The sequence below is a fragment of the Camelus bactrianus genome, chromosome 6, assembly GCF_048773025.1.
Source record: "Camelus bactrianus isolate YW-2024 breed Bactrian camel chromosome 6, ASM4877302v1, whole genome shotgun sequence".
In the NCBI taxonomy this organism is placed as follows: domain Eukaryota; kingdom Metazoa; phylum Chordata; class Mammalia; order Artiodactyla; family Camelidae; genus Camelus; species Camelus bactrianus.
In genome coordinates this window covers 62473851-62500533 of record NC_133544.1, presented here as the reverse complement: position 1 = coordinate 62500533, position 26683 = coordinate 62473851, and the positions used below count along the sequence as shown (strand labels likewise).

General features: G+C 59.0%; 2 protein-coding genes across 13 annotated transcripts; both read left to right on the top strand.

Annotated features, from left to right (window-relative positions):
* Positions 1-264: 264 nt before the first annotated feature.
* CARMIL3 (capping protein regulator and myosin 1 linker 3) lies at positions 265-17350 on the top strand. 6 transcript variants are annotated; one of them, XM_074365742.1, is made up of 40 exons: positions 265-716; positions 2170-2264; positions 2569-2619; positions 2723-2782; positions 2868-2983; positions 3200-3297; positions 3537-3607; positions 3709-3782; positions 4017-4092; positions 4170-4258; positions 4710-4804; positions 5032-5118; positions 5329-5438; positions 5588-5665; positions 6200-6276; positions 6358-6462; positions 6558-6627; positions 7099-7180; positions 7308-7404; positions 7550-7604; positions 7684-7856; positions 8111-8179; positions 8402-8495; positions 8586-8684; positions 9119-9247; positions 9426-9539; positions 9986-10161; positions 10967-11054; positions 11196-11333; positions 11620-11683; positions 11801-12009; positions 12417-12517; positions 13126-13441; positions 13801-13929; positions 14553-14619; positions 14720-14809; positions 16242-16360; positions 16453-16627; positions 16788-16898; positions 17021-17350. In XM_074365742.1, exons 1-40 carry the CDS (start codon positions 677-679, stop codon positions 17047-17049), a joined length of 4116 nt encoding a protein of 1371 aa, XP_074221843.1. In that variant the 5' UTR covers positions 265-676; the 3' UTR covers positions 17050-17350. The 6 variants fall into 6 exon arrangements, with proteins under 6 accessions (XP_074221843.1, XP_074221841.1, XP_074221840.1 ...); XM_074365740.1 differs by having other exon boundaries at positions 16447-16627; positions 17024-17350; XM_074365739.1 differs by having other exon boundaries at positions 16447-16627.
* Positions 17351-18656: 1306 nt separating this feature from the next.
* Positions 18657-26450, top strand: CPNE6 (copine 6). Of its 7 annotated transcripts, XM_010954741.3 has the most exons (17): positions 18701-19283; positions 20551-20722; positions 21146-21325; positions 21649-21723; positions 21881-21955; positions 22114-22197; positions 22289-22378; positions 22734-22838; positions 23080-23166; positions 23418-23477; positions 24074-24207; positions 24284-24338; positions 24431-24482; positions 24816-24949; positions 25077-25313; positions 25513-25687; positions 25793-26416. In XM_010954741.3, exons 2-16 carry the CDS (start codon positions 20555-20557, stop codon positions 25648-25650), a joined length of 1674 nt encoding a protein of 557 aa, XP_010953043.2. In that variant the 5' UTR covers positions 18701-19283; positions 20551-20554; the 3' UTR covers positions 25651-25687; positions 25793-26416. The 7 variants fall into 7 exon arrangements, with proteins under 7 accessions (XP_045372469.2, XP_074221835.1, XP_074221833.1 ...); XM_074365731.1 differs by having other exon boundaries at positions 18682-19283; positions 24284-24714; positions 25793-26450; XM_045516514.2 differs by lacking the exon at positions 18701-19283 and having other exon boundaries at positions 20540-20722; positions 25793-26419.
* Positions 26451-26683: the final 233 nt, after the last annotated feature.

Sequence of the window (26683 nt, the reverse complement as noted above, 5' to 3'; positions counted from 1 at the left end):
AGGGGGTGGCAAGGGAATTCCCAGGTGCTACTCTCGGCCTCATACCCGCAGGGATGGTGCCAAGGACGCCGCAGGGATCTCCCAGGCTGGGCAAGCGGGAAAGGAAGGACGAACTCCCCCAGATTCTGCCAGGTCCTCTCCCGGCATTGCCCTTGGCCGCGAGTTCCTTCCTTCGCGGGTCAGTGAGGACAAACTGGACGGTCCCGGGCAAGCAGTGAAAAGGGAGGATCCTTGCAAGGGTGACCCGGCGAGGGGTACCCAGGCCCACAAACAAAAGAAATGGGTTCTGCTCACAGTGCCTGAGGAGTAGGTGACACGGAAAGTGGGGACGCTGCCCCCCACCCGGGAGATGGCCCAGGCTCCAGGAGACACGCACAGGGCGTCGCACGCGGGAGCCGGCGGGAGGGGTGGGCGCGAGCGCGCGCGGGGTCTCACGCGGCTGGGAGGCGCGGCGCGCATGCTCAGTCCGGCACTTCTCCGGGCGGGGCGGGAGACCCGGCGCTCAGAGGCTGGGGGGGAGGAGCGCTCGCGCAGCCGCCCCTGACTGGAGCGGGCTCCGCGGCTGCTGCAGCGCTCAGCGCCCGGGCCCTGCCGGAGCCGGGTCTAGCATGTGCCGCGGCTCCCCGGCGGCGGCGGCGGCGGCTCCTCTGCAGCAACAGCGGCAGCAACGGCCGCCATGGCCAAGTCCAGCGCGGAGCTCACCCGCGAGCTGCAAGGTACGAGGCTGCGGTGGTCTCCGGGACGCCCCGTCCGGGAGCCTCCCAGACCCAGTGCGTTCCTCCGCGCGGTACACCCTAGTCCCGGTGCCTCCCGCCCCTCATGCATCCCGGTTCCAAGGCAGCCCCCTGCCCCCTGCATCCCAGCTCAGGGCATCGCTGTCCCCAGAGCATCCTCCGTTGCCCCGCTAGCCTCACCCCGTCAGGATCTACCTGTCCCAGAGCCTCCTGTCCCGATCATCAGTAGCAGGTGCAGTCCCCTTATGCTCCCCGGGGCTGACTCTCAGCGATCCTGGCCCACCCATCGGCGAAGCACCCAATGTCCCCTCCGGAGAGTCCCCGTTTCCCTGCCGGGCGGGGCCAGGCCCGCCCCGCCGGGTGATGGGAGCTGCCCCAGGTCCTGACGCCTCTGGGCTCAACACCCTCCCTCCTCCGGGCCCCGCCCCGGAACTGGCTCCGGAGTCCGGAGCCCTTCTAGCAGCCAGGCTGTGCCCAGGCCAGTGGGGCAAAGAAGGGAGTCAGGGAAGACGGCCTGGATTGGAGCTAAAAGCAAGAGCAGAGTCTCTGTAGCTTACCTAGCACAGTCCTGTCTTAGCCTGCCCTCTTCTCCCTACCCCACACCCACACCCACACCTCAAGGGCTCTCCTGTTTGCGTGGTTCTCAGACTCAGTCCAAACCAAGGCTCAACTCCCCAGTACTGCCACAACCCTGACCCCCAGAGGCGGGAGCACAGGCTAGCCCACGCAGAGACCAGGACGCTCAAGGATACTCAGAGGCATGCTGCACCGTCGCGATTTCCCACACCACACACACACACATAAGCACAATCATGAGATATGTGTACACATCTTTACAGGAATTGTGTGCACACACACAGGGATATCTGGATGGTTCTGCCAGCAGATGGGTTTGGGACTCCTTTAAACACTAACTCCTTACTACCCCCCCTACCCCCACCCACACCAGGACTGTCTGGCTCTGTGCCCCTTTCACAACTGCAGGCACAGCATACTCATTCACACTTACCCATCCCCACCAATGCCACACACGGGCTCCCTGGCATCTTCTTTCCATACGTAGTAGAAGGCAGACACTCACACCCGGACCACATAGAACATAGTCAAAGGGACACCCCCGCACACTGACTCACTGTGTATGTGTTGATGGCTGCTGGAGTGCACAGGTTGGAAAAATCCTTCACACTCTCCCACAGTGTCACTCAGCTACTGTCCCCTGATTTAGGGACATCAGGAGCTGGAGTTTTCTCCACACCCCTCTGCTGCTCTAATAGGAAGAGACAAGTCACCCAAGAAGGAAAAGTCTCAGTCCCTGTCCTTCTGTGTCTCTCTCTGATTCTCTCTCCTCCCCTCTGACCTGCCCCTGGAGACCCTTGGGTAGGTGGGGGGTGGCCAGGGTAAGGGGAACTCTGAGCAGCCCACTGCCCACCTGCAGACAGCATCCGGAGGTGCCTGAGCCAAGGGGCAGTGCTCCAACAGCATCGCGTGAAACTGGAGACGAAGCCCAAGAAGTTCGAGGACCGAGTGCTGGTGAGGGCACTGGGCTTGGGGAAGGGAGAGAGGATCGAGGACACCTGAGCTGATGAGGGCAAGGAGCCTGGGGGGTGGGGGAGGCAGAGGTGGGGGACAGCTGAGGAAACATAGCCTGGGGGAGGGGAAGTCTGGACTGAGTGGATGATCAGGAGCCCCGGGTAGGGCATGAGAGGGGGGACTTCCACAGCAGAAGGCCAGCTGGCAGGGGGTGCTCATAGGCTGAAGGGGCTAACGGAGGGCAGGGTGATGAGGGCCCAGGAAGCTGCCATTTGCTGCTGACACTCTTCCCCTCTCTCTGAAGGCCCTGACCTCCTGGCGCCTCCACCTCTTTCCCTTGAAGGTCCCAGCCAAGGTGAGTTGGGCTGATGAGTGGGAGAGCACCTGGCATGCTCCCCCCCAGCCTGGAAGCCAGGCCCTGACCATGAGCTGGGCATCCCCATGCCCCCTCCCCCCAGGTGGAGAGCTCCTTCAATGTCCTGGAGATCCGCGCCTTCAACACACTCAGTCAGAACCAGGTGAGCACCAGGGCTTGGGCCCCACTGCTGGGCCAGCAGCAGGAGGGAGTTGGCATCTGAGGCCCTGCTGCTCCCCCACCCCCAGATCCTAGTGGAGACGGAGCGCGGCATGGTGAGCATGCGGCTGCCGTCGGCTGAGAGCGTGGACCAGGTGACACGACACGTGAGCTCTGCCCTCTCCAAGGTCTGCCCAGGCCCTGGGTGAGTGGCAAAGGAGGAGTCTCTCAAAGGGTTAGGCAACAAGGAGACCTCCCTTCCTTCCCTCTCTCCTTCCCCTGGACCTGGTCCCCCAGGACACCAAGGAGAAGAGCTCTCATGTCCCCACTCCTGCCTTTCCTGGGGATCCAGAAGCTATAACAGGGGAAGAATTGAGAGCGTCATTCCACCCCTCTTGGGATGGATATGTTTACTTTCCAGGAGTCTAATCCGACGTGGAAATGCAGACACCCCAGAAGGGCCTCGAGACACGTCCCCCAACTCTGAGACTTCCACATCCACCACTCACAGTGTCTGCGGTGAGTAGGGGCAGACTTGAGGAACGTGGGGCCTACACCACCCTGCCCCTTGCTCAGAGTCCTCTCTGTAGGAGGCTTTGCCTGCCCTGAGACTCCACAGTTCCCACACCTCAGAGGTTCATGATGTAGCAGGAACCCAGGACCCTGGCACATAAAATGACCTTGACCTGTCCTTGAACTCCAAGCCTGTTCCCCATCCCCTTCCCTCTCAAGGAGTCAGCCCATCTCCTGCCCCACAGGTGGCTTCTCCGAGACCTACGCTGCCCTGTGTGACTACAATGGGCTGCACTGTCGTGAGGAGGTGCAATGGGTGCGTTGGGCAGGGACCCAGCCTGAGGGCAGGTGGGACCCGGAGGGAGTGGGCAGAGGAGGCGGAGGGGAGCAGGTGTGAGCCAGTTCCATCTCTCCAAGGATGTGGACACCATCTATCATGCTGAGGATAACCGGGAGTTCAATCTTTTGGATTTCAGCCACTTGGAGAGCCGGTAAGCGGATGGGGTAGAGACTCGACCCCCCAGCCCAGTATCATTCCAACCCTGGCCCTTCTCGCCTCTCCCTTCTGGTCCCATCCATAGCCCCAGCTCTGTCTCTCACTCCCCACCCCCCACTGCCTTCTACCTATTTAGGCTCTCCCCAGCCCAACCACCCCATCCCTTGTTTCTTCTTTCCTGCCCCAGCCACCTGCTCACTGCTTTCCTGCCCTCTTCTTCTCCCCCCAGAGACTTGGCCCTAATGGTGGCAGCCCTGGCCTATAACCAATGGTTCACCAAACTCTACTGCAAGGACCTGCGGCTGGTAGGGTCTGGAGCGGTGGGGGGAGGGGAGAATTGTGCCTTCTCTGGCTCTGAACACATGACCCCCTCTGTTCTCAGGGCTCTGAAGTGCTAGAACAGGTGCTACACACCCTGAGCAAGTCAGGGAGCCTCGAGGAGCTGGTGCTGGACAACGCTGGGCTTAAGACGTGAGGCCAGCCTCCTCCTTGGGCAGTGGTACCCCCTCGATGTAGTCTTAGGGTCCCCAGAACCTTAGAGCATGATGTGGGCCTCTGAACTATTTCACCCAGCTCCTCACTTTACAGAAGAGGAGACTGAGGACCAAAGAGGGCACAAAGAAAGTCACACCTAAGCCTCTTGACCCCCAGCTCCATGGCCTTCCCCAGTCTGCCCCACCCCCTCCTGCCATCAGCCACTGAGCAGAATGCGCTGCTCCAGCCTCAAGGACCTGAAGCTGGGCTTTGTCTCAGCACAACTTCCCAGGTACTCCAGAGTGATGAGAAGCTCCCTGGCAGGCCCCGAGCTGCTTCCCACCTGTGGGGGCCTCTGGCCACTGCAGCCCCAGCCAGGCAGGCAGGTGGAGGAGGAGGGGCAGCCCAGGGGCTGGGACAAACACATCCTTCCTCCCCTTCCCTGAAGGGACTTTGTCCAGAAGCTGGCCGGGGTGTTTGGGGAGAACGGGAGCTGTGTGCTGCATGCCCTCACTCTGTCCCACAACCCCATCGAGGACAAGGGTGAGCCCCAGCCCTGAATCCTACCCACACCTCAATGCAGACCCCTGTCCCAGCCCAGAGTCCAACCTGGGTCTGAATAGGAGCTCTCTGACCTATGACAGCCCCTACCCCAACACCGCCATCCTTGACCCCAGGCCTGTACTCCACTCAAGCCCCCAGTCTGACTCTGCACCACCTGTCCCCACCCCCCACCTCTCAGTGGGCCCATTTCTGTCTCCACTTCCCAGGTTTCTTCAGTCTGAGCCAGCAGCTCCTCTGCTTCCCCACTGGCCTCACCAAACTGTGCCTGGCCAAGACTGCCATTTCCCCTCGAGGTACTTTCCCCAGGACCCCCCGACTTCTGACTCTGCCCCTCCCCCAGTGCTGCCTGGGTGTGGAGCCCCAGAGATACAGTCACACACTCACACAGCATCCCAGGGACCAAGGAAGGGAAAGAAAACACGTGTCGGGAGCGGGGAAGAGCTGTGTACAAGGGAAAGAAGTGGGGATGGGGGCCAACCCAGCCCAGTGCCCGCTGTGCTCAGGGCTCCAGGCGCTGGGCCAGACCTTCGGGGCCAACCCGGCCTTTGCCAGCTCCCTTCGATACCTGGACCTGAGCAAGAACCCTGGGCTGCTTGCCACCGATGAAGCCAATGTGAGTCCATAGTCCATGAACGTAGCCTCAAGCCCCTGCCTGCAGAAGCAAGCTCAGGCTTCAGGGCCTGAAGTCTCTGCCCTTAGCCCCAGTGAGGGGAGGGGGTCTGCCACCCTTCCCCCTGCAGCACCTCTGTCCTTCCTTCCCAGGCCCTCTACAGCTTCCTGGCCCAGCCCAATGCCCTGGTGCACCTGGACCTGGCGGGGACTGACTGCGCCATCGACTCGGTGAGGGGTTGGCAATGGGGGAGCTGGCCTGCGGTGATTTGGGGAAGCCAGAGTGGGCCTCTGCCTCACCCGCTCCTTGAGTACAGAAGTGGGCAGCGCTGGTGAATAGCTTGAGGTCCAGCCGAATTACAAAGCAACGCCAGAGCTCACACCTTCATGGCACTTTATCCCGGTGCTGCCCAAGGTTGTGCCTAAAAGCCAGCTCCAACCCATTCCCAGGCCGTGAACCCAGGTGCAGGGCTGAGTCCACAGGGAGGAAAGGACTCCTTCCTTAACTTGAACAAGGCACCTTATGAGTCTGTGATGGTCCTGGCCGTACCCATCCACTGCCTGTGAACCTCTCCAAACTACTGGGGGCCAGGCCGGTGGGAGCAGACAACCTACTTTGCATAGAGGGAACACTGAGGCTTGAAGAGGCTAAGATAGTGGGGCTGGCACAGACTGACTGCAGAGGGTGAAGTGCCAGGTCCTTGATGAGGAGGGAGGAGGGAGTCCGTTCCAGCCCCGTGAGACACACTGGGTCTCTCCCCATAGCTTCTGGGTGCCCTGCTCCACGGCTGCTGCTCCCACCTCACCTACCTCAACCTGGCGCGCAACAGCTGCTCCCACAGGTGGGAGCACAGGGGTGCAGGGAGGGGTGGGACACAGGCTGTGGGCGCCCCTTCCCTTGCTGACCCCAGGCATCTCTGCAGGAAGGGCCGGGAGGCCCCACCGGCCTTCAAGCAGTTCTTTAGCAGCGCCTACACCCTGAGCCACATCAACCTGTCAGCCACGAGGCTGCCCTTGGAGGCCCTCAGGTCGGGTGGGTGCAGGGTTGGGGGGCATCCGAGGGGGATCCTTGGGAGAAGGGGGGCGAGGGGTAAAGGTGGGCCTGCTGACCTTCCTCCCACAGGGCGCTGCTCCAGGGCCTCTCCCTCAACAGTCACCTCAGCGATCTGCACCTGGACCTCAGCAGCTGTGAGGTGAGCCCTCTGACCCCCACCCATCACCCCACCCTCCATTTCTCTGACCTAAGTCCAGCTCTGGCTCCATCTTGGCTCTGCACTGCCCCTCTGCAACCCCTGCCCCAAGCTGACCACATCCCCACTTTCCCTTCTCAGTCTCTGGTCTGCAGCCCTCTTTCCAGAGGTCATTTTCAGGCTCTGGATATCTCCTCCTTTAATGCTCTGGGGTGGGAGATACCAGGCTTTCCCACTAGAGGGCAGGAGCAAGCTGTCTCCGGAGCAGCAGCCTGGAAATTTTTCTGGCTGAAGGGAGGGGAGAGAGCCCTTGGGAAGGATCTGGTGTAAAGAAGGGTCCTTCTGATTTTAAACCTGAGACCCAGTATGACCTTGAATCCCGGCCTGACTACTCTTATCTCTAAGCATTAAAGGTGCCCTATCCTCTACCCTGACCCCTGCCTCCCCCGCCCTACCCCCACCACATCCCTGCAGCTCCGCTCAGCTGGAGCCCAGGCTTTGCAGGAGCAGCTGGGGGCTGTCACCTGTGTGGGCAGCCTGGATCTGTCTGACAATGGTGAGTGGGGGCACTTCCCTTCCTGGGACTAGATGGGGACAGGGGCCTGGAACGTGGGAGAGAAGCTCTAAGGAGACTCCAGTGGGCCTCAGGCCTCATGGCCACGCCTCTCCTATCTACTGACCAGGGTTTGACTCGGACCTCCTGACACTGGTGCCCGCCCTTGGCAAGAACAAGTCCCTCAAGCACCTGTTCCTGGGCAAGAACTTCAACGTCAAGGCCAAGTGAGACCCCCTCCCTAGATCCACAGACCCTCACTCCATCATCCACCTGTCCTTCTGGCTGACTGTATTACCTCCGGCTGCCTGCTGCTCTAATAGCAAGACCCCAGCCCCCTCCCCTCCTGCTCTGAGCCCCACCTCCCCACAGGACCCTGGAGGAGATCCTCCACAAGCTGGTGCAGCTGATCCAGGAAGAGGACTGTGTGAGTGCCTGGGTCCGGGAGGGCGCCTGAGGGGTCAGGGCTGCAGGGACTGCGCCCAACCCCCCGCTTGCGCACGCAGTCCTTGCAGTCCCTGTCAGTGGCGGACTCCCGGCTGAAGCTTCGCACCAGCATCCTCATCAATGCCCTGGGCAGCAACACCTGCCTGGCTAAAGTGGACCTGAGCGGCAATGGCATGGAGGACATCGGGGCCAAGATGCTGTCTAAGGCCCTGCAGATAAACTCCTCCCTCAGGTGGGGCCCACATCTGGACCCTCTGGCCTGGAGTCCCAGCCCCGCCCCACCCCCCTACACACACACACATAGGCGCCCTCCCTGCTGTCTCGCTGCTCTGTTCCCCAGTTTTCAGGAGACCCTCAGTCCGAGAGCCATGTTGCAGTCAGCCTCATTACCCAGGAAAGGAGGGAGGGCCCTCCGGGGGTGTGTCCCTGTCCCCTAAGAGAGATCCAGACGGAGGGGTAACAAGTTGGTGCTGACCCTCTCCCCAGAACTATCCTATGGGATCGGAACAATACGTCCGCCCTGGGCTTTCTGGATATTGCAAGGGCCTTGGAGAGGTGAGTAGACCAGGGCCCTGCCCTGACCCAAGCCTTCAGCCTCTCTGTATCTGGACCAGGCCTGAGCTACACTAGCCCCACCCCAGCCCGCTTGACCTCATTGTATAGAAATGTTAGGAAGAACCACAGGAGAGGGAAATGGTCAGCCAGAGGAGGGGTTTGGGGAGCGGGGGCCTCTCCTGCCCACCTCTTCCCACGCAGCTGTGCTGCTCTGTCCCACAGCAACCACACGCTGCGTTTCATGTCCTTCCCTGTGAGCGACATCTCCCAAGCCTACCGCAGTGCCCCGGAGCGCACCGAGGACGTCTGGCAGAAGGTGGTGGTCTGAGCAGGGTGGAACGTGAGGGGCAGGGACCAGCCCACATCCCCTGGCCCTGACCCCACCCCCACCCGCTTTCCTCTCCAGATCCAGTGGTGCTTGGTGAGGAACAACCACTCCCAGACGTGCCCCCAGGAACAGGCCTTCAGGCTGCAGCAGGGCCTGGTGACCAGCAGCGCCGAGCAAGTAAATGTTTCCCTCTGGGACACGGGGCACGTGTGGCGCATGCAGGGCCCGGGTGTGATATGATGGAGCACAGGGCGGGGCGGGGAGAGGGCAGGGAAGAGGCATCATGTGGCGTCCACAACAAGGTTGAGCACGTGGGAGAGCAAAAAGACAGGACATGCAGAATGTGAACCCCAAATATGAGAGAACATGTAGGCAGACATCAGAGGGTCCCAGACAAGGGATGCACAAGCCTGTGGGAGCTCCACTGAGCATTCAAGAAGGGCACCCCAAGAGGAAGAGGAAACAGGCCCTCCAGAGACATCACTATTACCCCTGTCAGCGCTGGCACCAGCAGCACTGCACAAAGGGGCCCAGAAACAGGGCACCTGGGGGCCTACCTGGGAAAGTGAAGATTCAGCGGTCCCCTGACCTTCCTGCCACCTGTGCTACAGATGCTGCAGCGGCTGTGTGGACGGGTGCAGGAGGAGGTTCGGGCCCTGAGGCTGTGCCCCCTGGAGCCTGTGCAGGATGAGCTGCTCTATGCTCGGGACCTCATCAAGGATGCCAAGAATTCCCGGGCGGTGAGCCCTCCACAGCCCCACCCTCCCCTCACAGCCTGGAGAGCCCAAGAAGGCCAGCATATGAACCCAGGAGTGGCCCGGCCCTGTGCCATGCATCTGCCCCCCGCCACTGCCCAGGGCCCCCAGGGACCTAGCGAGGCCTGATTCTGGCCTTCTGACCAGAACCCCTTCCTTCCAGCTGTTTCCCAGCCTCTATGAGCTGGGCCACATGCTGGCCAACGATGGGCCTGTGCGGCAGAGGCTGGAGTCAGTAGCCAGTGAGGTGTCCAAGGCTGTGGACAAGGAGCTACAGGCAAGTCCTGGGGAGGGAGCCCAGGGCTGACCAAGGCCCTAAGCTGAGGGCCAAGGTCAGCTTGGGGAGATTCCTGTGGGCAAAAAGGAAATGCAGACTTGAGACCACCTACACCCACATTGTGCCGAATGCATTGCTAGAAAACTGGGTTTGGATTTTTGCTGCTAGCTTCAATCTTAGCCCTCAAACTCTGACCTCTCCCTCTAGACTCTGATCTTTGGACTGACTCACCCCTGCCCACATGGCCATGTAGTAGGATGGAAGGGACACTGACCAGAATGGGGGAAGCCTGAGTGTCCAGACTCTGCTGCTAACCAGCCCCATGACCTTGGCGAGCCCCTCAGTCTCAGGGGAGCTGGAATAGACAGGCTGGAGTCTGTTCCACTGTGCTGCCAGCCCTGACCCTGCCTTCCTTGGGGCTCTGGCCTCACTTCCCCCCATACTAGGTTATCCTGGAGTCCATGGTCAGCCTAACGCAGGAGTTATGCCCCGTGGCCATGCGGGTGGCCGAGGGGCACAACAAGATGCTGAGCAACGTGGCGGAGCGTGTCACTGTGCCCCGGAACTTCATCCGAGGGGCGCTGCTGGAGCAGGCGGGGCAGGACATTCAGAACAAGCTGGAGTGAGAGGCAGGGGTGGGGCTGGGGTGGGCTGGACTTGGCTGGGAGCACCTAGGGACTTGGGGCCCAGCTATCAGAAATGAATAATTAATGACACAATGTCCATTACAAGGGATGAATCTTTAACCAACTGCAGCCTTGCTATTTAGGGTCTGACTGGTCTTTGCCCTAGAAGTCTAAATGCTGAGCTAGGGTTTAGAAACCTGGGCAGTGTACACAGATGTATACACACACGCAGAGACACCCATGTAGCTGCACACATACCCCAGGAATTGACCCCTAGAAACAGCACAGCTTCCTCAGAGGCACGGACGAAGAAAAATGACGTGAATAGGGGTGCATGGACTGCACTGTCTCTCCCCCCCAAGTTTCCATGGCCCCTAGAGCTCTTTCATTCCAGTCTGGGTGCCACCACTCACCAAAGCAAAGGAAAATTATTACAGAAACCCATGAAGCAGCCAGGCTCCCAAAGTACTGGTTTCTGCTCTTACAACAGAGACCAGCAGAGCTCACTCAGCACTCCAGCTTACCTCGCCCTGTTCCACTGGAGCTCCAGGGGCCCGACCCAGAGCCCCCTGCTCCTCCTCCTCCTCAGTTCCTCATTGTCCACTCTCCCCATCCACACCCACCTAGGCTGGAGAGGCAGCGGGTAGAACTGGGGAGTAGACCCAAGGGGCTTCCTGCAGCAGCGGTGTTGTCTGAGGGCAGCCAGAGCCGCTGGCCCACTCCCTCGGGCATCTGGGGGAGGGTGGGGCCAAGGCTCAGGGGTGGGAGCAGGGAGCTGAGCAGCCCTGCCTATGCCCACAGTGAAGTGAAGCTCTCAGTTGTCACCTACTTGACCAACTCCATAGTGGACGAGATCCTGCAGGAGCTGTACCACTCCCACAAGAGCCTGGTAAGGCCCCTGAGCCCCAGCCAGGCCCCTGGCATGCCCTCCACCTCACATCACCCCATCTCCCTCCACCACCCCTCCCCATCAAGGTCCTGGGAGGAAGGCAGCTTCTTTGGGATCCTGTTCATACCTGTCCTTCCCCAGGCCCGACACCTGGCCCAGCTAAGGACGCTATCAGATCCACCAGGGGGGCCAGGCCAAGGACAAGATCTGTCTTCCCGGGGCCGAGGCCAGAACCATGACCATGAGGAGACCACAGATGATGAACTTGGGACCAACATCGTGAGCACCCTCCTGCCCACTCCGATCCTTAACCTAGGTCCTGTCCCTGAACCTGCAAAACCCCATCCCATTCCAATTCCCCAGACTCCCACTCTCTGCTCCTAACTGGGTCTCATCCCCTCACCCTGATCCCACCCAGCCTCTTCCCTCCTCCCAGTGCCTTGACCACCTGAGGACAGGGAGGCAAGATGGACTCTAAAGAGAAGGCTTTATGAGGAATGGGAGGCTCCAGGTGAGGCTCCTGGGACTTGCCACCTGGCCCCACCATTCATCTCCATCCCTGTAGGACACCATGGCCATCAAAAAACAGAAACGCTGCCGCAAGATCCGGCCGGTGTCTGCCTTCATCAGTGAGTCTTCCAGTCTCTATGCTAATGCCCCCATTTCCCTTTCTCTTTTCTCCCTCTTGGCAGCCTGCTTTCTCCTTGCCCCTCCTGCTAATCCCTCTAACACTGCTGTCCCCACAGGTGGGAGCCCTCAGGACATGGAAAGCCAGCTGGGGAGCCTGGGGATCCCCCCTGGCTGGTTCTCAGGACTTGGAAGCAGTCAGCCCACAGCTAGTGGCTCCTGGGAAGGTCTATCCGAGCTGCCCACTCATGGCTATAAACTAAGGCATCAAACACAAGGGAGGCCCCGGCCCCCCAGGACCACCCCTCCAGGACCTGGTCGGCCCAGCGTGAGTCCCTAAGGCCTCACAAGAGGACTGACTTCACTTAGCAATGCCAGAGCCAGGGTTTCTAGCTTTGGGATACCAATACCAAAGGTACTAACCTTAGGGGATCGGGCAGGAGCCCAGGCAGGCCATGGAACTGGAGAAGGATTATCCAGATTGGATGGAGCTAGACCTTGTCACAGACTGGAAATCTCTGCCTGGTAGACAGTTGGCAGTTCTCATTTTGGTGAGAAAGTCAAGAGCTGCCAAGCTTAGGAAATGCCCAGGTGGCTTGAAGTCTAAGTTTCCATGGGTCAAGAAGAGGCAAGTCCAAGTTCAAAGGGGAAGGCCCTGAGTGCATGGGGGGTGGGGGGTGGAGGGGATTGTTCCTCCCCTAGATGATATATCCCACAGGACTTTCCTTCCAGCAGGTGCCAGTACCTGGGACTCGTCAGGAGAATGGGATGGCCACCCGTCTGGATGAGGGGCTGGAGGACTTCTTCAGCCGAAGGGTCATGGACGAGAGCTCCAGGTGTGACGCCCAGGGACATCCCCAATTTCAGCAGGCCCTAAGGCCCTGGAAGGGCTCCTGTGTCCACCCAGCTCCCCTGGAGGCCCCTCCAATGGCAGTGCCCCAAAGCCTCTGGGACCTTCCCCCACATTCTCATTCTTCCCCACCCAGCCTGTAGCTCCCATGTTCTCTGAATCTCTTCAGGACAGCTAGAAGGAATGGAGCCAGAGTGAACCACCCCAGTGGAATGGGGTGGGGGAACAACAGGCCCTGGGATGGGATGATAGTTAGACCTGGAGGGTATGTTCTGTCACTGTCCTGCACAGACTCCCCAGAAGGAACTGGATCACTTGGAGAGGCTGAAAGGAGATGGGCGAGGGCTGCTTGGGAGGAAAGAGGCTGCTGGAGGGTTATGACAGGGAAGGTGAGGACACCATTCCCTGAGAGTAAGTAGAAAGGGTTACACAGTGGCAGGAAAGACTAGATAAGAGAGGAGGGAGAGGAGGTTCCTGAACCAGGACTGGCCTATCACCAGCACCACCCTGGGCCCTGAACACCCTCAGCATCTGACATTGGCATCTCCCCACGTCCCCACGGCTTTGTCACTAACTCACCCCGACCTTGCCCAGCTACCCCCGGACTCTGAGGACCCTGCGGCCAGGCCTCTTGGAGCCGCCACTGCCTCCGCTCCAGAAGAAGAGGCGCCGAGGCCTGTTTCACTTTCGCCGGCCTCGGAGCTTCAAGGGGGACAGGGGGCCAGGGTCCCCCACTACCGGCCTCCTCCTCCCTCCACCCCCGCCCCCACCCCCGACTCAGGAGAGTCCCCCCAGCCCAGATCCCCCCAGCCTCGGCAATAACTCCTCCCCCTGCTGGAGCCCAGAGGAGGAGAGCGGCCTCCTCCCTGCATTTGGCGGGGGCCGGGGGCCTTCCTTCCACAGGAAGACGGTAAGTGAGGCCGGGGGTGCTGAGTCTTCCTGGTTTTGCTGTCCCACACATAGCCCATCCGCCCACCCCACCCCAGGCCATTGATGGGAGAATGCTAGGACTTGGGGTTCAGGGGAACTTCGTCATCCCAAATCCCTGCTTCTTGAGAGCTCCTTGGGCTAAGCCTGCCCACCCAGAGCAGAGCATGCTGGGAGTCCAGCATGCACATGAGGGCAGCGGAAAGACTCCTCAGAGGGTCTGGGTAGGGCTTCCCCCAGGGAAGGGGGAAGGGCTTGGGTGGGGGGCACTCCCCATCCCTTGCTGCCTGTGGAGCCCCTTCTTCATCAGGACCTGCTTCCAAACCTGAAACTTTGTTCCAGGGCACCGAGGGGGCGGAGCCTGGGGAGGGGGGCCAGGCCCCTGGGGCAGCACAGCAGCCAAGGGTCCACGGCATTGCCCTTCCTGGATTGGGAAGAGCCAAGGGTTGGAGCTTCGACGGGAAACGAGAGGTGAGGGGAGTCACGGCAGTGAACTGAGGGTCCTGTGAGTCCCTGCCCACCACGCTTTCCTTCCCGCGGCCCTGCAGCGGGTCGATCAGGGGAGAGAGTTATGCTCTGGCATTAGATGATGTGAGCTGCAGTTCTGTCCCCACACTTGCCAGACAAGTCACTTAACCTTCTGGAGCTTCTGCTTCCTTGTAAAGTGGGTGTCCTAAAAACACTTACCTCTAGAGCTGTTTCCTAAACTCAGGTGACTCGATTACCACCTTTATGACTGCTTTTGAACTTCTCCACATACCACGGCATCATTTACATAGTATTTTTATTTAAGTCAACTCACCTTTTTAAACTTAGACTGGACTGAAGCATCTTCAAAACCACAGGCTGGCTGTGCTAGTCATGTCTTTGCTACCCCATATAAAATAAACACATAACTATTAAATAACAGTATGTTCATTCGGGTAAACCATTTCTCATGCCCCTAGGGGTGGTATGGGTGCCACTCTTTTGGGAAAAAGTGTCCAAGTGTCTAGGGACTAATGATATGAGATGCTAGAGCAGAAGCCCCTTGCTAACTGCGGTCCCCACACAGAGGGGACTTTTTTTATGACCTGACTCAGCTGTCCTTTCAGGGCACAGGCCCAGACCTGGAGGGCAGTGTCCAGGCTTGGCAGAAACGGCGCTCTTCAGATGATGCAGGTGAGAATGGTTGCCCTCACTTTCTTCCTTTGACTCCGCTGTCCAGACCTCTCCTAACATGCTTTTTCCCCTTTCCCCTTTCCCCCTACCTCCACTCCAGGCCCTGGAGCCTGGAAGCCCCCACCACCACCCCAAAGCACCAAGCCAAGCTTCAGTGCCATGCGCCGAGCAGAGGCCACGTGGCACATAGGTATGGAGAGCCTCTTCTCAGGCAGCAGCTCTGAAGGCCCGGGGTGTGTCCAAAGAGACGGAAGCCATGACCCTGCACTGGGGAATTTACAACCCAGGTGGGGCTGTAAGAAGTCAACACAGTGAAACTGCTTCAGGATATTTACAAAGCTGCACCCAAAAGAAACAACTTAATCCAAAGAGAGGTCCCGCAGAACAAAAGTGGCTTTGCCAGGCTTAGCAGACAGGAGCAATGCTTTGTGAATGCTTCTGGGGAATTCTCTAGGTCAGGGGCCATCAGCAGAATGGTGCCTCTATAAAGAAGGCCTCTCTCTGCACCCCAGCTGGGGAAAGGGTGGGCAGTACTAGCCATGCCAGGCCCACCTCAAACATTCCAGTCTCCTCCAAGAAGAGTTCACCATCCTCCATTCACTCTGAAAATGCCACCCAGAAGAGGCAAGAACCTCGCCTTGGTGGCCAGAAACCCCAGGTATTAGTCCTCAGCCACCACCCGCGGTATTGACCTCAAACAAGTCATTTACCTTCCGGAATAACGGATGACAGGGATCAGAGTAAGACGCGTCCTCTCTGCTGGGTTCAGAGCACCTTTCACTTAGGGAGCTGCTAAAGGAAAGCTGGTCAGCTTGGCATCAGCCTCAGTTTCCACAGGCCTGGAATGTGATCTTCCACCAAGACTGACAGGGACAAATTTCCCCAGAGAGGTAGACACTCCCTTCCCTCCTCCACCCCCACCACACAGCTAGGGCATAAGGACTGGGTGAGAGCAGGGCTGGCCCGGGGCTTGGCAATGCCTGTGCTTCTGCCCCATCCTACAAGGCCTACCCAGCGCTGCAGGCATCTTCTCTGATTATCCCATCTCACACATTGACTAGTTAAGACACCTGAAGCGGGGCTCCATCCTTCACTGAGGAGATCACAGTAGTCAGGTCTCCCAGTGCACACACCTCCGGCCGGCGCCTTCCACATCTTCCTCCCCCGCACCTCACAGATACACATGCAGACAACCCCTTCCACGTGGCACATTCTCAGGCTCAGGTTGTGTAAAGCCACAGAGGCGGGGTGGTGGGGGTGGGGTGAGGGCGCCAGGCACCTCTCCTCCAGATTCACCATCTAAATCAGACTGGCAGAGGGTCCCAGGAATGCCAGGCTGCAGCCATACCCTTCAACCCAGCAGGCCCAGGCAGGCCCTGGCTCTGTCCCTGCTCTCCAAGAGGGTCAGCCTGACCCAGGCCCCCTCCAGAGGTGACAGGCTCAGGAGGATACTGGGGACCAAGGGCTAAGGAAACAGTGGGAGCAGAAGGGGACAGCCAAGGCAGAGACAGGAGCAAATGGGTGTGGAGGGGGAGAGCCCTGGCTTCCACAGCTTCAGGGGCCAGGGAGGGTTATGCAAGAATGCCCTTTCCTGCAGTTTCTCCTCTCTTCCCATTCCCCAGCTGAGGAGAGCGCCCCCAACCACAGCTGCCAGAGCCCCAGCCCAGCCTGCCAAGACGGGGAGGAAGAGAAAGATGGGGCCATATTCCCAGAGAGGACAGTTTCTGCTAGGAATGCCAAGGTGAGGGCCAGCAGGGCTGTGGGGAAGACACTGTGACAAGGCCAAAGAGCTAACTAACTGACCCAGCATCTTCCTTCTTCTGCCAGCTGCAGGACCCCCCTTTAGCCCCACGGCCCCCCAGGCCAGTGGCTGTGCCCAGGGGCCGTCGCCCTCCCCAGGAACCAGGGGGCCAGGAGGAGACTGAGGCTGGGGGTGCAGCCCCAGGAGTGAACAAACCCCGCCTGAGGCTGGGCTCACAACAGGACCAAGAGGAGCCTGAGGTCCAAGGTCTGCCATCTGGCAGGAGTGGGGCACGGGGCACATCTGGGGCCTTGCTGCACACATTGGGCACAGGATGAGTGACAGACAGCCAGGAGTCACAGCCTGGATGAGTACCCAGCCTGTGAGCCCCACTCATTTGCCAGGCCTACCTTGATTGTCATTTCAGGGCCCCCGGATCCGGGCCGCCGGACCGCCCCCCTGAAGCCCAAGAGGACACGGCGGGCACAGTCCTGTGACAAGCTGGAGCCTGATAGAAGACGGCCCCCTGACCCCACAGGTGCCACAGGGGTGGGCAAGAGGGTGATCCCCCTTCCCACTCATTCAGCTGACAGAGCAGCCCCCAGCGGGGCGGCTGGCTCTCCCTGCCCAGAAAACAGGGCTCCCTGGATCTATCCCCAGCAGGAACCAGTGAGCCAGGAACAGACTGACAGCCACTGCGGCACCCTCCCCAGCCCTCCTCTCGACATGTGCCTCACAAGGACTCGGACCCCCTCCCCTCCAGGCCCCTTTGCCAGCCCTTGTCCCACAGGATGGCAGGATGAGGCACGGGGGACAGGAGGCGGGGGACAGGAAGGGAGGGAGCAACCTGGAGAGACGGAGGCTCTCAATGCCTTGCTCCCTCTGCAGAGCTTAGGAGTGGGGGCTGTCTCCTCTCCTGGGAGGGTGGATCTGTCCCTCTATCCCCAGGGGCTCTCTCTCCACTTGTATAGAATAAAAAACCAAAATCACTGCCTGCCTGAGTCTTTGCTGTCTTCCCTGTTCACTGCTCCCACTCCCCAGCTGCTGCTCCCCTTCCCTGAAACCCCCACAGTGGGGAAAAGTGGGGAACACCCCCCAGGGATGGGGCTGGGGCTCTGAGGGGAGAAGCAGGAAAAACCAGAGAGCTGCTGGACAGGAGGGGTCTGAGAAGAGCCGGGTGGGTGTTGCATGCAGGATGTGAGCTGAGCTCGCTGGAGAAGGGGCCAAAATGGCAGAAACCAACACAAGTGTGTGTCTGGCTTTAGGGGGTGCTGTGGGATTGGGAAGATCCCAGTATACCAGAAGGAGATTGGGGACCACTGTGTGTGTGTGTGGGTGTGTGTGTGTGTTACGCACAGGCAGGCTCACTAATGGTGGAATTAAATGGTGGTGTGTCATCCTGGGGGCACCATCAATAGTCAGAAATCTCAACAGTAGGGTAGCCTGCAGGTGAGCAGAAGTGCCTATGGCGGGAGATCAATGACTCAAATTAATGGTTTCCCATTGATAAATACTAACAAATCCTAGCTCGGCATTCAGGTCTCCGCCCAAGAGCCTCTTCCTCTGTGAAGCCCTTCCTGATGCTTCCCTAGACTCATCCAAATTGAGTCCTTCCTCTTTGTGGCCCACCAAATCCTGAATAGGTCCATACTTTACCACTGTCATACCTCACCTGTGTATTGGCTGATCATCTCTGTGAGGCTTTTGTTCTATATACATGCACCTGCCCCAGGGGCAGGAGCAGTGTCTTAATCACCTGTGTAGCCCCAGCCCCTGGCACAGTGCCTGGCACCCAGGAGATGCTCAATAAATGGCTGCTACCTTAATACACGAGCAGCTTCGGGGATGGAGGGTGAAGATGTCTTGGTGACCCCCCCCCCTTGCGTACTCACCGTGTACCCAAATGCCTTCACATGTGATGTGCAGCTCCCTGGGCAACTTCTTACTTCTCCTAGTCTCACTAGGGAATGACTAACGTCTTGTTTCCTCCAGATCTGTGTGTGGCACAGCCCCTCCCACAAGGATGTCACCATATGGGTTGAATCTGGGGTGGAGGGGTCAGTCGTGGGCACCCGGAAAGTACCTCGGAAACCAGTTCTTCAGCACATCTTCGCACTGGGAAGCCCCTGTCTTCAGGATGTGGCACTGTGTGCCGTTAAGCCATCGTGTCCATTTCCTTGGATCTCTCTGTTAAAAGGTGATTAGGAAACTTTGAAGTCTCAAAGCTATGAGGATCAGTGAGGTACATGATGGTTTTTAAGGAGCACGTGAAGATCTCCATTCTGTTGTATTCGGGTTGGTTCTAGTGAGTGAGTGAATGTATGTGTGTGTGACAAGTATAGCCCAGTGTTCTTTTACACGTGACTGCAACTGTCCTTAACAAATGCGGTATGGAGAGTGTTGTGAGACTGGGTGTGTTTCCCTGTGTGTATCCGTAGGGCTGTAACTGTCATGGTGTCACAGTGAGTTTATGCGCTGGCACCTGCACGTGTCAAGATATGTGTGAGCCTGTGAGCCGTGGGTGCATGTGTCTCCATCATTTCCCGGCATGAAAGTATGTGTGCGCACGCACCACCGCAATGTGTGCATCTCAGTGATGCTGGGTGTGGGTGTGGCATGAAGGGGAAGATGTGTGTCACTGTGTCTGCAGGGGTCCAGCCTCTGAGCCATCCCTAGCCTGCCCTCCTCCCCCGGCTCTGTGGCTCCCTCCTAAGCAGTGGCCCTGCCCCTCCCCTCTTCTCCCTCCTAACTGGTCTATGAAGGGGGAGCTGGTGCTGCGGCCCCCCCACCCCTCCCCATCCAGGCCCCATAAATAGCAGCAGAGTCGGAGCCGGAGCCAGAGCCAGCGCCAGCGGCTGGAGCAGCAAAGGAGTCAGGGCCAGGGGCAGAGAGCCGGAGAGAGGAGCCCCCGACTAGAGCCCAGGTGAGCACCCCTTCCTCCCTAGCCCAGCCCCAGCCCAGCCCAGCCTGGCCCAGTCTCCATAACAACATCTCCCCCAGCCTCCAGAGAGGTCACCAGTCCTGCCCGATACCCTCACAATCACATGCCCCTACCCAGTTCAGGGGACCTGTGAGAGCTGGGAGACTTGTGGTCGGAAGGCAGAATCCCCCCAACCCAGACCCTCCCTCACTCATCCAGAAAGGCACATGGTGCGGGGAGGGGGTACCCAGCCAGGGAAGGGTCCGGGTTCTGAGGGAGGTACGGGAACTGTCATACCCTCCTGGAGACGGACACCCAACTAGGGGACAGACACAGGAGTGGGGGCATTCAGACACACACACTCCGGGGAAGCACAACACAGGATCAGACAGCCTCACCCTGAGATGTGGGCAGACACAGATAGATGAACGGACCAGCCATGAGCTTGGGCCAGAGGACCCCTGCCTGCTGCTGCCCGAGGCTTGTTACCACTGCTTGGGGGAGGGTGGCGTGCGTGCATCCCACGGGCAGCATGGAGGGGGCTGCAGCTCCCCAAAAATCCTGTCGCTAAGAGACAGTGCCAGTGTTGCCAAGAAGTGTGAGAACAGGGGAGGTGGGGAGGGAAACCAGAGTTGTCATAGTGGGAGCCACTGCCAGGAACCGGGAACAGATTTCATCAGCGACCAGGCTCTGCTTCTAACTCTGCAAGCCCACCACCTCCCCTTTTCTATCAGCCAACCAGAAGGTGAGTCAGAGGAGGTAGACGGGGACAGCCCTGCAGGGCACCTTCCCACCTGCCTCCTCTGCCCACCACAGTCTCCATTCCTGACCTCTTCAGACTTCCAGGGGCCCCTCCACCCCCTTCCCCACCCCCTTGCCCCAGTTCAGCTCCCTTGAGCCAAGGCTGAGTGCAGCGCTGGCTCAAACATCAGCCGGGAAATAGCAGAAGATGCTGAGATAGCAGAAAATGTGGATCAATCGATGGTCTGGGAGCCAAGGCTGCCAGGAACCCCCCCAGCCGTACAGCCCTCTCCAGCCCCATCCACACATACTAGGCCAGCAGGGATGACAGGAGCACTGAGCTGTGCAGGAGTGGGAGGCTCATGTCCTCCACTCTCCCTGGCTCAGAGCTCCAGGGTCAGAGCGAAGCCAGTCCACGGGATGCCAGGGCCTCAGGAAGCAGGGCAAGGGCTTGGGGCCCAGAGACAGACCCTCTCTCCTGACAGGTAGTCCCCTTCCAGTGTCCAGGCCATCTGCTCTGTCCCCACAGTGACATGTCGGACCCTGAGATGGCATGGGTGCCCGAGCCCCCAGCCATGACGCTGGGGGCCTCGAGAGTGGAGCTGCGAGTGTCCTGCCACGGCCTCCTAGACCGAGACACGCTCACCAAGCCCCACCCCTGCGTGCTGCTCAAGCTCCAGTCCGATGAGCAGTGGGTGGAGGTGAGAGCGGCTGGGCTCTCCTTCACTAACCCCTGGGCCTAGGAGGGAGTAGGCTGGGTGGGGACAGTGAAAGCCTCATGGGGGACCATGAGGACTCCCAGCAGCCTCTTCAAAGCTGTGTGGGTAACCCTGGAGATGGGTGTGCTATCATTACCGACACAAACCATTTCAACAGCTTCTGAAGCCCACGGAGTCCCATTGGATCCTGAGATTGCCCCCAAAGGCCGTGGCACAGCTCTCAATTGTGGGAGCCCCAGAGGACAAATGGTCGGGAGGGGGCTGGCAGCACCCTGAGCTTGGGGTTCAGCCCAGGGAGGGAAGAGCTAGTCACTGGGTGTGCAGGAGCCTGAGGAAAGCTGGCAAGAGCAGAGTGGTCCAAGGCAGAGCCAAGCAGCCCAGCAACCTGCTCCCCTCCTGCCGCAGGTGGAGCGCACAGAGGTGTTGCGCTCCTGCTCCAGCCCTGTCTTCTCCCGGGTGCTGGCCCTCGAGTATTTCTTTGAGGAGAAGCAGCCTCTGCAGTTCCACGTGTTTGATGCAGAGGATGGAGCCACCAGCCCCCGCAACGACACCTTCCTCGGCTCGACAGAGTGCACCTTGGGCCAGGTCTACACTCCCACCCCGCCCCCATCCCCATGCCTCTGGAAGCCAAAAGGAGACAGAGCAAGAACTCTGGAGCTAGTTAGGTCGGGGCTTCGACCCTATCTCTGCCATTCACTGGCTGTGCAGCCTTGGGCTAGATATTTAGACTCTGAGTCTGTTTCCTCGTCTGAACGGTGGGGGTCACAGTGCCTACTTCTTAAGGTTGCTGTGGAAATTAAGACCAATTCTAGCCCAAGTATAGCCCCTGTGAACACTTATTACCTTGTCCTTTGTACCAAAGCAGGTGGGGGCATCACAGCTGGGTCTCCCTCTACCTCCATCCCCAGATTGTGTCACAAACCAAGGTCACTAAGCCGCTGCTGCTGAAGAATGGGAAGAATGCGGGCAAGTCCACCATCACGGTAGGCAAGGTCACCTGTCCTCACCCTTGGGCAGGGCATTCAATATCCCTGCATGGACATCCGTGGTGACAACATGCCCAGGGCTGGCCCCCACCTAAGGGAAAGGGCCTTGTGGGGGTGGGGTGGGGAGAGTCCTGCCACTTGTGTCCCCTTGCAGATCGTGGCCGAAGAGGTATCTGGCACCAATGACTATGTGCAACTCACCTTCAGAGCCCACAAGCTGGATAACAAGGTTGGAACCCCAGAAATCAGGCTCCCACCTCCCCTGTGAGGGTGCCTAGCCCCCGACTTGGGACAAATGCCAGATCCCAACCCTGCTCCCTTCTCAGTGTTAGCCGCCTCCCCTGCAGACCTCACGAGGCTCATGGGTCCTTTCTCCTGTGTCCTCAGGATCTGTTCAGCAAGTCTGACCCTTTCATGGAGATCTATAAGACCAACGAGGACCAGAGCGACCAGCTGGTCTGGAGAACGGAGGTTGGTGCCTGGAACTATGGGGAAGGAGGGAGGAAGGGCAGAGGAAGGGAACCCAGATTGGAGGTGACCAGCTTTCTGGTGCCTCTCCAAGGTGGTGAAGAACAATCTGAACCCCAGCTGGGAGCCATTCCGTCTGTCCCTGCACTCCCTGTGCAGCTGCGATGTCAACCGGCCTCTCAAGGTGAAGCCCCCACAAGTGAGGGCAGCCTGTTAGAGCATCCCACGTCTGTCTGAGACCGTCCCCCTGCATGTGGCAAGCCCCTCCCTCTCCCCCATGTGATCCCCCTTCCCACCATAGGGTAAAGAACCAGTCACAGCTCCAGTTTCCTACACGTGTGCCCTCTGTCAGAAGCCAAAGTCCCTGCCAGACTGAGCCAAAGAATGAAGTTCAGTAGGTGGCCTCTTTGGGCAGGTCGAGGACATCTGTTTGGGCCTAGCGACCGACCGTCAGGCCCCTACCTCCCTGAGTCCCCTCTCCTGCCCCCAGGAACCACTTCAAAGCCTCCCTGACTCTGACCACCCCCCCTTGCCTTCAGTTCCTGGTGTATGACTATGACTCCAGCGGGAAACACGACTTCATCGGCGAGTTCACCAGCACCTTCCAGGAGATGCAGGAAGGGACAGCAAACCCCGGGCAGGAGGTGTCACAAAGACCCCACACCCAACCCCTATCCCCAGCATCCCACCCAGATCTCTGGGAGAATCCCAAGGGTAATGCTGAGGAGTCCTTCACCTGTAATGGGACGGAGATAGGGTGGGAACCCCCTAGACTCAGCCTAAAGACTGAGCCATGGGGGTCTTGCTCTGGGAGGCTCTGCTGCTGGAAGGGGGAGGAGGGGTCCTGGGATGTGACCCTGGGCTTGTGGGGTGTGTGGGGTCTAGATGCAGTGGGACTGTATCAATCCCAAGTACCGGGACAAGAAGAAGAATTACAAGAGCTCGGGGACCGTAGTGCTGGCACAGTGCACGGTAAATCCCACTGTTGGCCTCAAGCCCCGCCCCACCCCGACCCACATGGCAACCTCAGATTCAACCCTGCCCTCATTTTACAGATCAGTTTCTCTGCTTCTGGGAACTGAGCACCCTTTCCCTATCCACCACCAGCTTTAACCTCAAAATCTCTGGTCCCTCCATTTCCCCTCCATTCTACCTGCCAGAAGCCCCACCCGGCTCCCTCCTCAAGGCACCATCCCTCCATCTTACCTCTCACCTCCCACCAGGTGGAGAAGGTGCACACCTTCCTGGATTACATCATGGGTGGCTGCCAGATCAGCTTCACGGTAAAGGCCCAGGGGATGGGGACGTGGCCAAAAGGGAGGGGTTGGCCCATGGTGAACAGAAGGAGCCCGGAATCCCCACTGCCCCTACTTGGACTTCCTGTGAGCCTTAGCTTTTTTTTTTTTCCCCTGCATTTAATTATGTATTGTAATTGTGTTACTTTACCTTTTTGCATCAGAGACAGATATACAAGGAATATTCAGTTATCACAGATCGCACACTAGATAGTAATTCTTCAGGCCTTTTACATAACCACCAAAGAACAGATATTGGATTTTGCAATATAGCATAGAAGTGCACAATCAATCCAGCCTTAGCCAGTATCTTCAATTTACTTTTGCTGCTGTACAAATAATTGGCCATTACTGGGGCTTGCAAGTTAATAACAGGACAAAAAAAATATACATTGCGCTGACACAAAAAGTCAGGTAATCAAACTTGTTAATCTGGTCAGATTGCTCCCCTCACCTGACCTTGTGATGAGGCAACCTGTGGGCTTGCTCAGATCACCTTGGTTCTCCCTACAGATCCTAGCTCTGGCCTTGCCTCTCTGTTGGCTCTCACAGATGCAACATAATCCTTTCCCCATCCCCACCAGGTGGCCATCGACTTCACCGCCTCCAATGGGGACCCGAGAAGCAGTCAGTCCCTGCACTGCCTCAGCTCCCGCCAGCCCAACCACTACCTGCAGGCCCTGCGTGCAGTGGGAGGCATCTGCCAGGACTATGACAGGTAGGAGGAAGTGAGGGTGGGGCACAGGCAGGGAGGCCTTGCCCAGTGAACCCCCACACACTTTTCTTCTCCTTAGTGACAAGCGGTTCCCAGCGTTCGGCTTTGGGGCTCGAATCCCCCCCAACTTCGAGGTAGGCTGGGTGCCAGGGGAAGAGAGGAGGTGGTGGGAGAGTCAGACCAGAAGAAAAGACATCCCCTGGCTGGCCTCCTCTTACCCTCACAGGTGTCCCATGACTTTGCTATCAACTTTGACCCGGAAAATCCTGAATGTGAAGGTAAGGGAGGAGATCCCCACCAGCCCCGCCTCCCTCCAATGCAGCTTGCAGCCCACCCCTGTGCACCCCATGCAGGAGCACAGACTCCATTCCATAGGCCCAGCTCCCTGCCCCTTCACCCATTCAACGCCTGCCTTCGTTTGGGAAGACTTCCAGCTCCTGACCCAGCATCTGCCCACCCAAATCCCCCAGCACCTGGACTGTCCAACTCTCCTACTTAGTGAAGAACCTGGTAGCAAGGCAGTCCTGGTACAGGGAAGCCCCTCCTTGCTTTAAGGGGTGTCAGGAAGGGCTCCCTGCTCATCTCTGCCTTCCTCACCTCTTTGTCCATAGAGATCTCAGGGGTCATCACCTCCTACCGCCGTTGCCTGCCCCAGATCCAGCTCTATGGTCCCACCAATGTGGCCCCCATCATCAACCGCGTGGCAGGGCCAGCCCAGAGGGAGCAGAGCACTGGCCAAGCCACGGTGAGGATCCAGACATGAAGCAGAGACAGCCTGGGTGTCCTTGGGTGGGGCCAGGGCCAGGGTCCGGGCTGGGGGCGGGTACCAAGGACCCAGAGCTGACCCTCGCTCCCCCTCTGCCTACTCTCAGAAATACTCGGTGCTGCTGGTGCTCACAGATGGCGTGGTGAGCGACATGGCTGAGACCCGCGCTGCCATCGTGCGGGCCTCCCGCCTGCCCATGTCCATCATCATTGTGGGCGTGGGCAATGCCGACTTCTCTGACATGCGGCTGCTGGACGGCGACGACGGCCCTTTGCGCTGTCCCCAAGGCGTGCCCGCGGCCCGCGACATCGTCCAGTTCGTGCCCTTCCGGGACTTCAAGGATGTGAGTGCCCAGGGCCCCCTTCAGGCCGAAGGACGCCTCAGCTCCTCCTGCCCCCCAAATCTGACCTGTCTTTCCCACCCAATTGGTGCACCGCGTAGGACTCTGGAGCCCAGCTGGCACTCGAAGCCCTGCCCCTCACCTGACCCCCTCCAGCTCCTCCACTCTCCCGCGCCTAACCGTGTCCCCACCCTCAACCCAGGCGGCACCCTCTGCGCTAGCTAAATGCGTCCTGGCCGAGGTGCCACGGCAGGTGGTGGAGTACTACGCCAGCCAGGGCATCAGCCCTGGGGCTCCCAGGCCCTGCACACCCGCCACGACCCCCAGCCCTAGCCTGTGACTGCCACCCACTGGGCCAACACTCCCTCGGCCTCTGGGTGAGTCCTGGGACACTAGGGGATGCAAGGGGGGACTTGGTAGAGTCCGTCTCGGCTGGATGTAGTGTAGATGAGGGTGCTTACGACTCTCCCGCACTCTCGCAGGTGCCTGCTCTGACCCTTGTGATTCAAGTGACCAGTGCCTCTCCCTCTTGGACCAGCTGTGCCCCCTGAGTGAGTGGTGAGCCCTGCCCCATCTCTCCAGGCCCCTCAGCCTCTCGGCCTTGTCGCCCCTCAGTGACTTTCTTCAGTGATCCTGACTTTCTGACCATTAATAAAGGGAACCACTCCTAGCACCTCAGCCTCTATCCATCATGCCTCAGATGCCCACTGGGTGGTCCATAGCACCCCCCACACACCATTAAGATATGAGGACCAGCACGTTTCCAATTCTGGGCCAGAGCTCCCCAGGCTGCCTGATGTCTCTGCAGTTTCACCGCAACCGTGTGCCAATGAGATCTAAGGAGTCCCTACCCTCACCTCCCAACCCCAGGAGGCCCAGGCTCCCTGGGGGTTAATTACCAGAGATGGAGGGGTAATAAGTGGCTGTCAAGGGGCCAAGTTGATGCCCTCTTAAGCTGTCTCCAAAGGGGCTGAACTCCAGCCCCCACACAGCTGTGGGGCAGGCTGAGAAGGGGCGGGGAGGGCGGAACTGAAGGGGGACAACACGTCTGCTAGTGAATTATGAATACAGAAGGGGTATCTAAGGCCTGTGCAGCCTGGTTTTCCTGGTGTGTATGTGTGTATGCGTGTGTGTGTGTGCACGCGTGCGTGCATGCGTATTCATGCACTACATATCTCTGACTCTCTAGGATTGTGGCCTTAGTGGTTCAGGAAGACCAGCTGTGTACTCTTAAGAGCATTAACAAGAGCAAATATTACCGTTTAGCATGTGTGAAGCTTTGTGCTTAGTGCTTTAAACATATCCACTCTTAGTAGGTAATTACCATTATTTTCCCCATTTTTTTAACAAAGCAAATGAGGCTTCACTGAAGC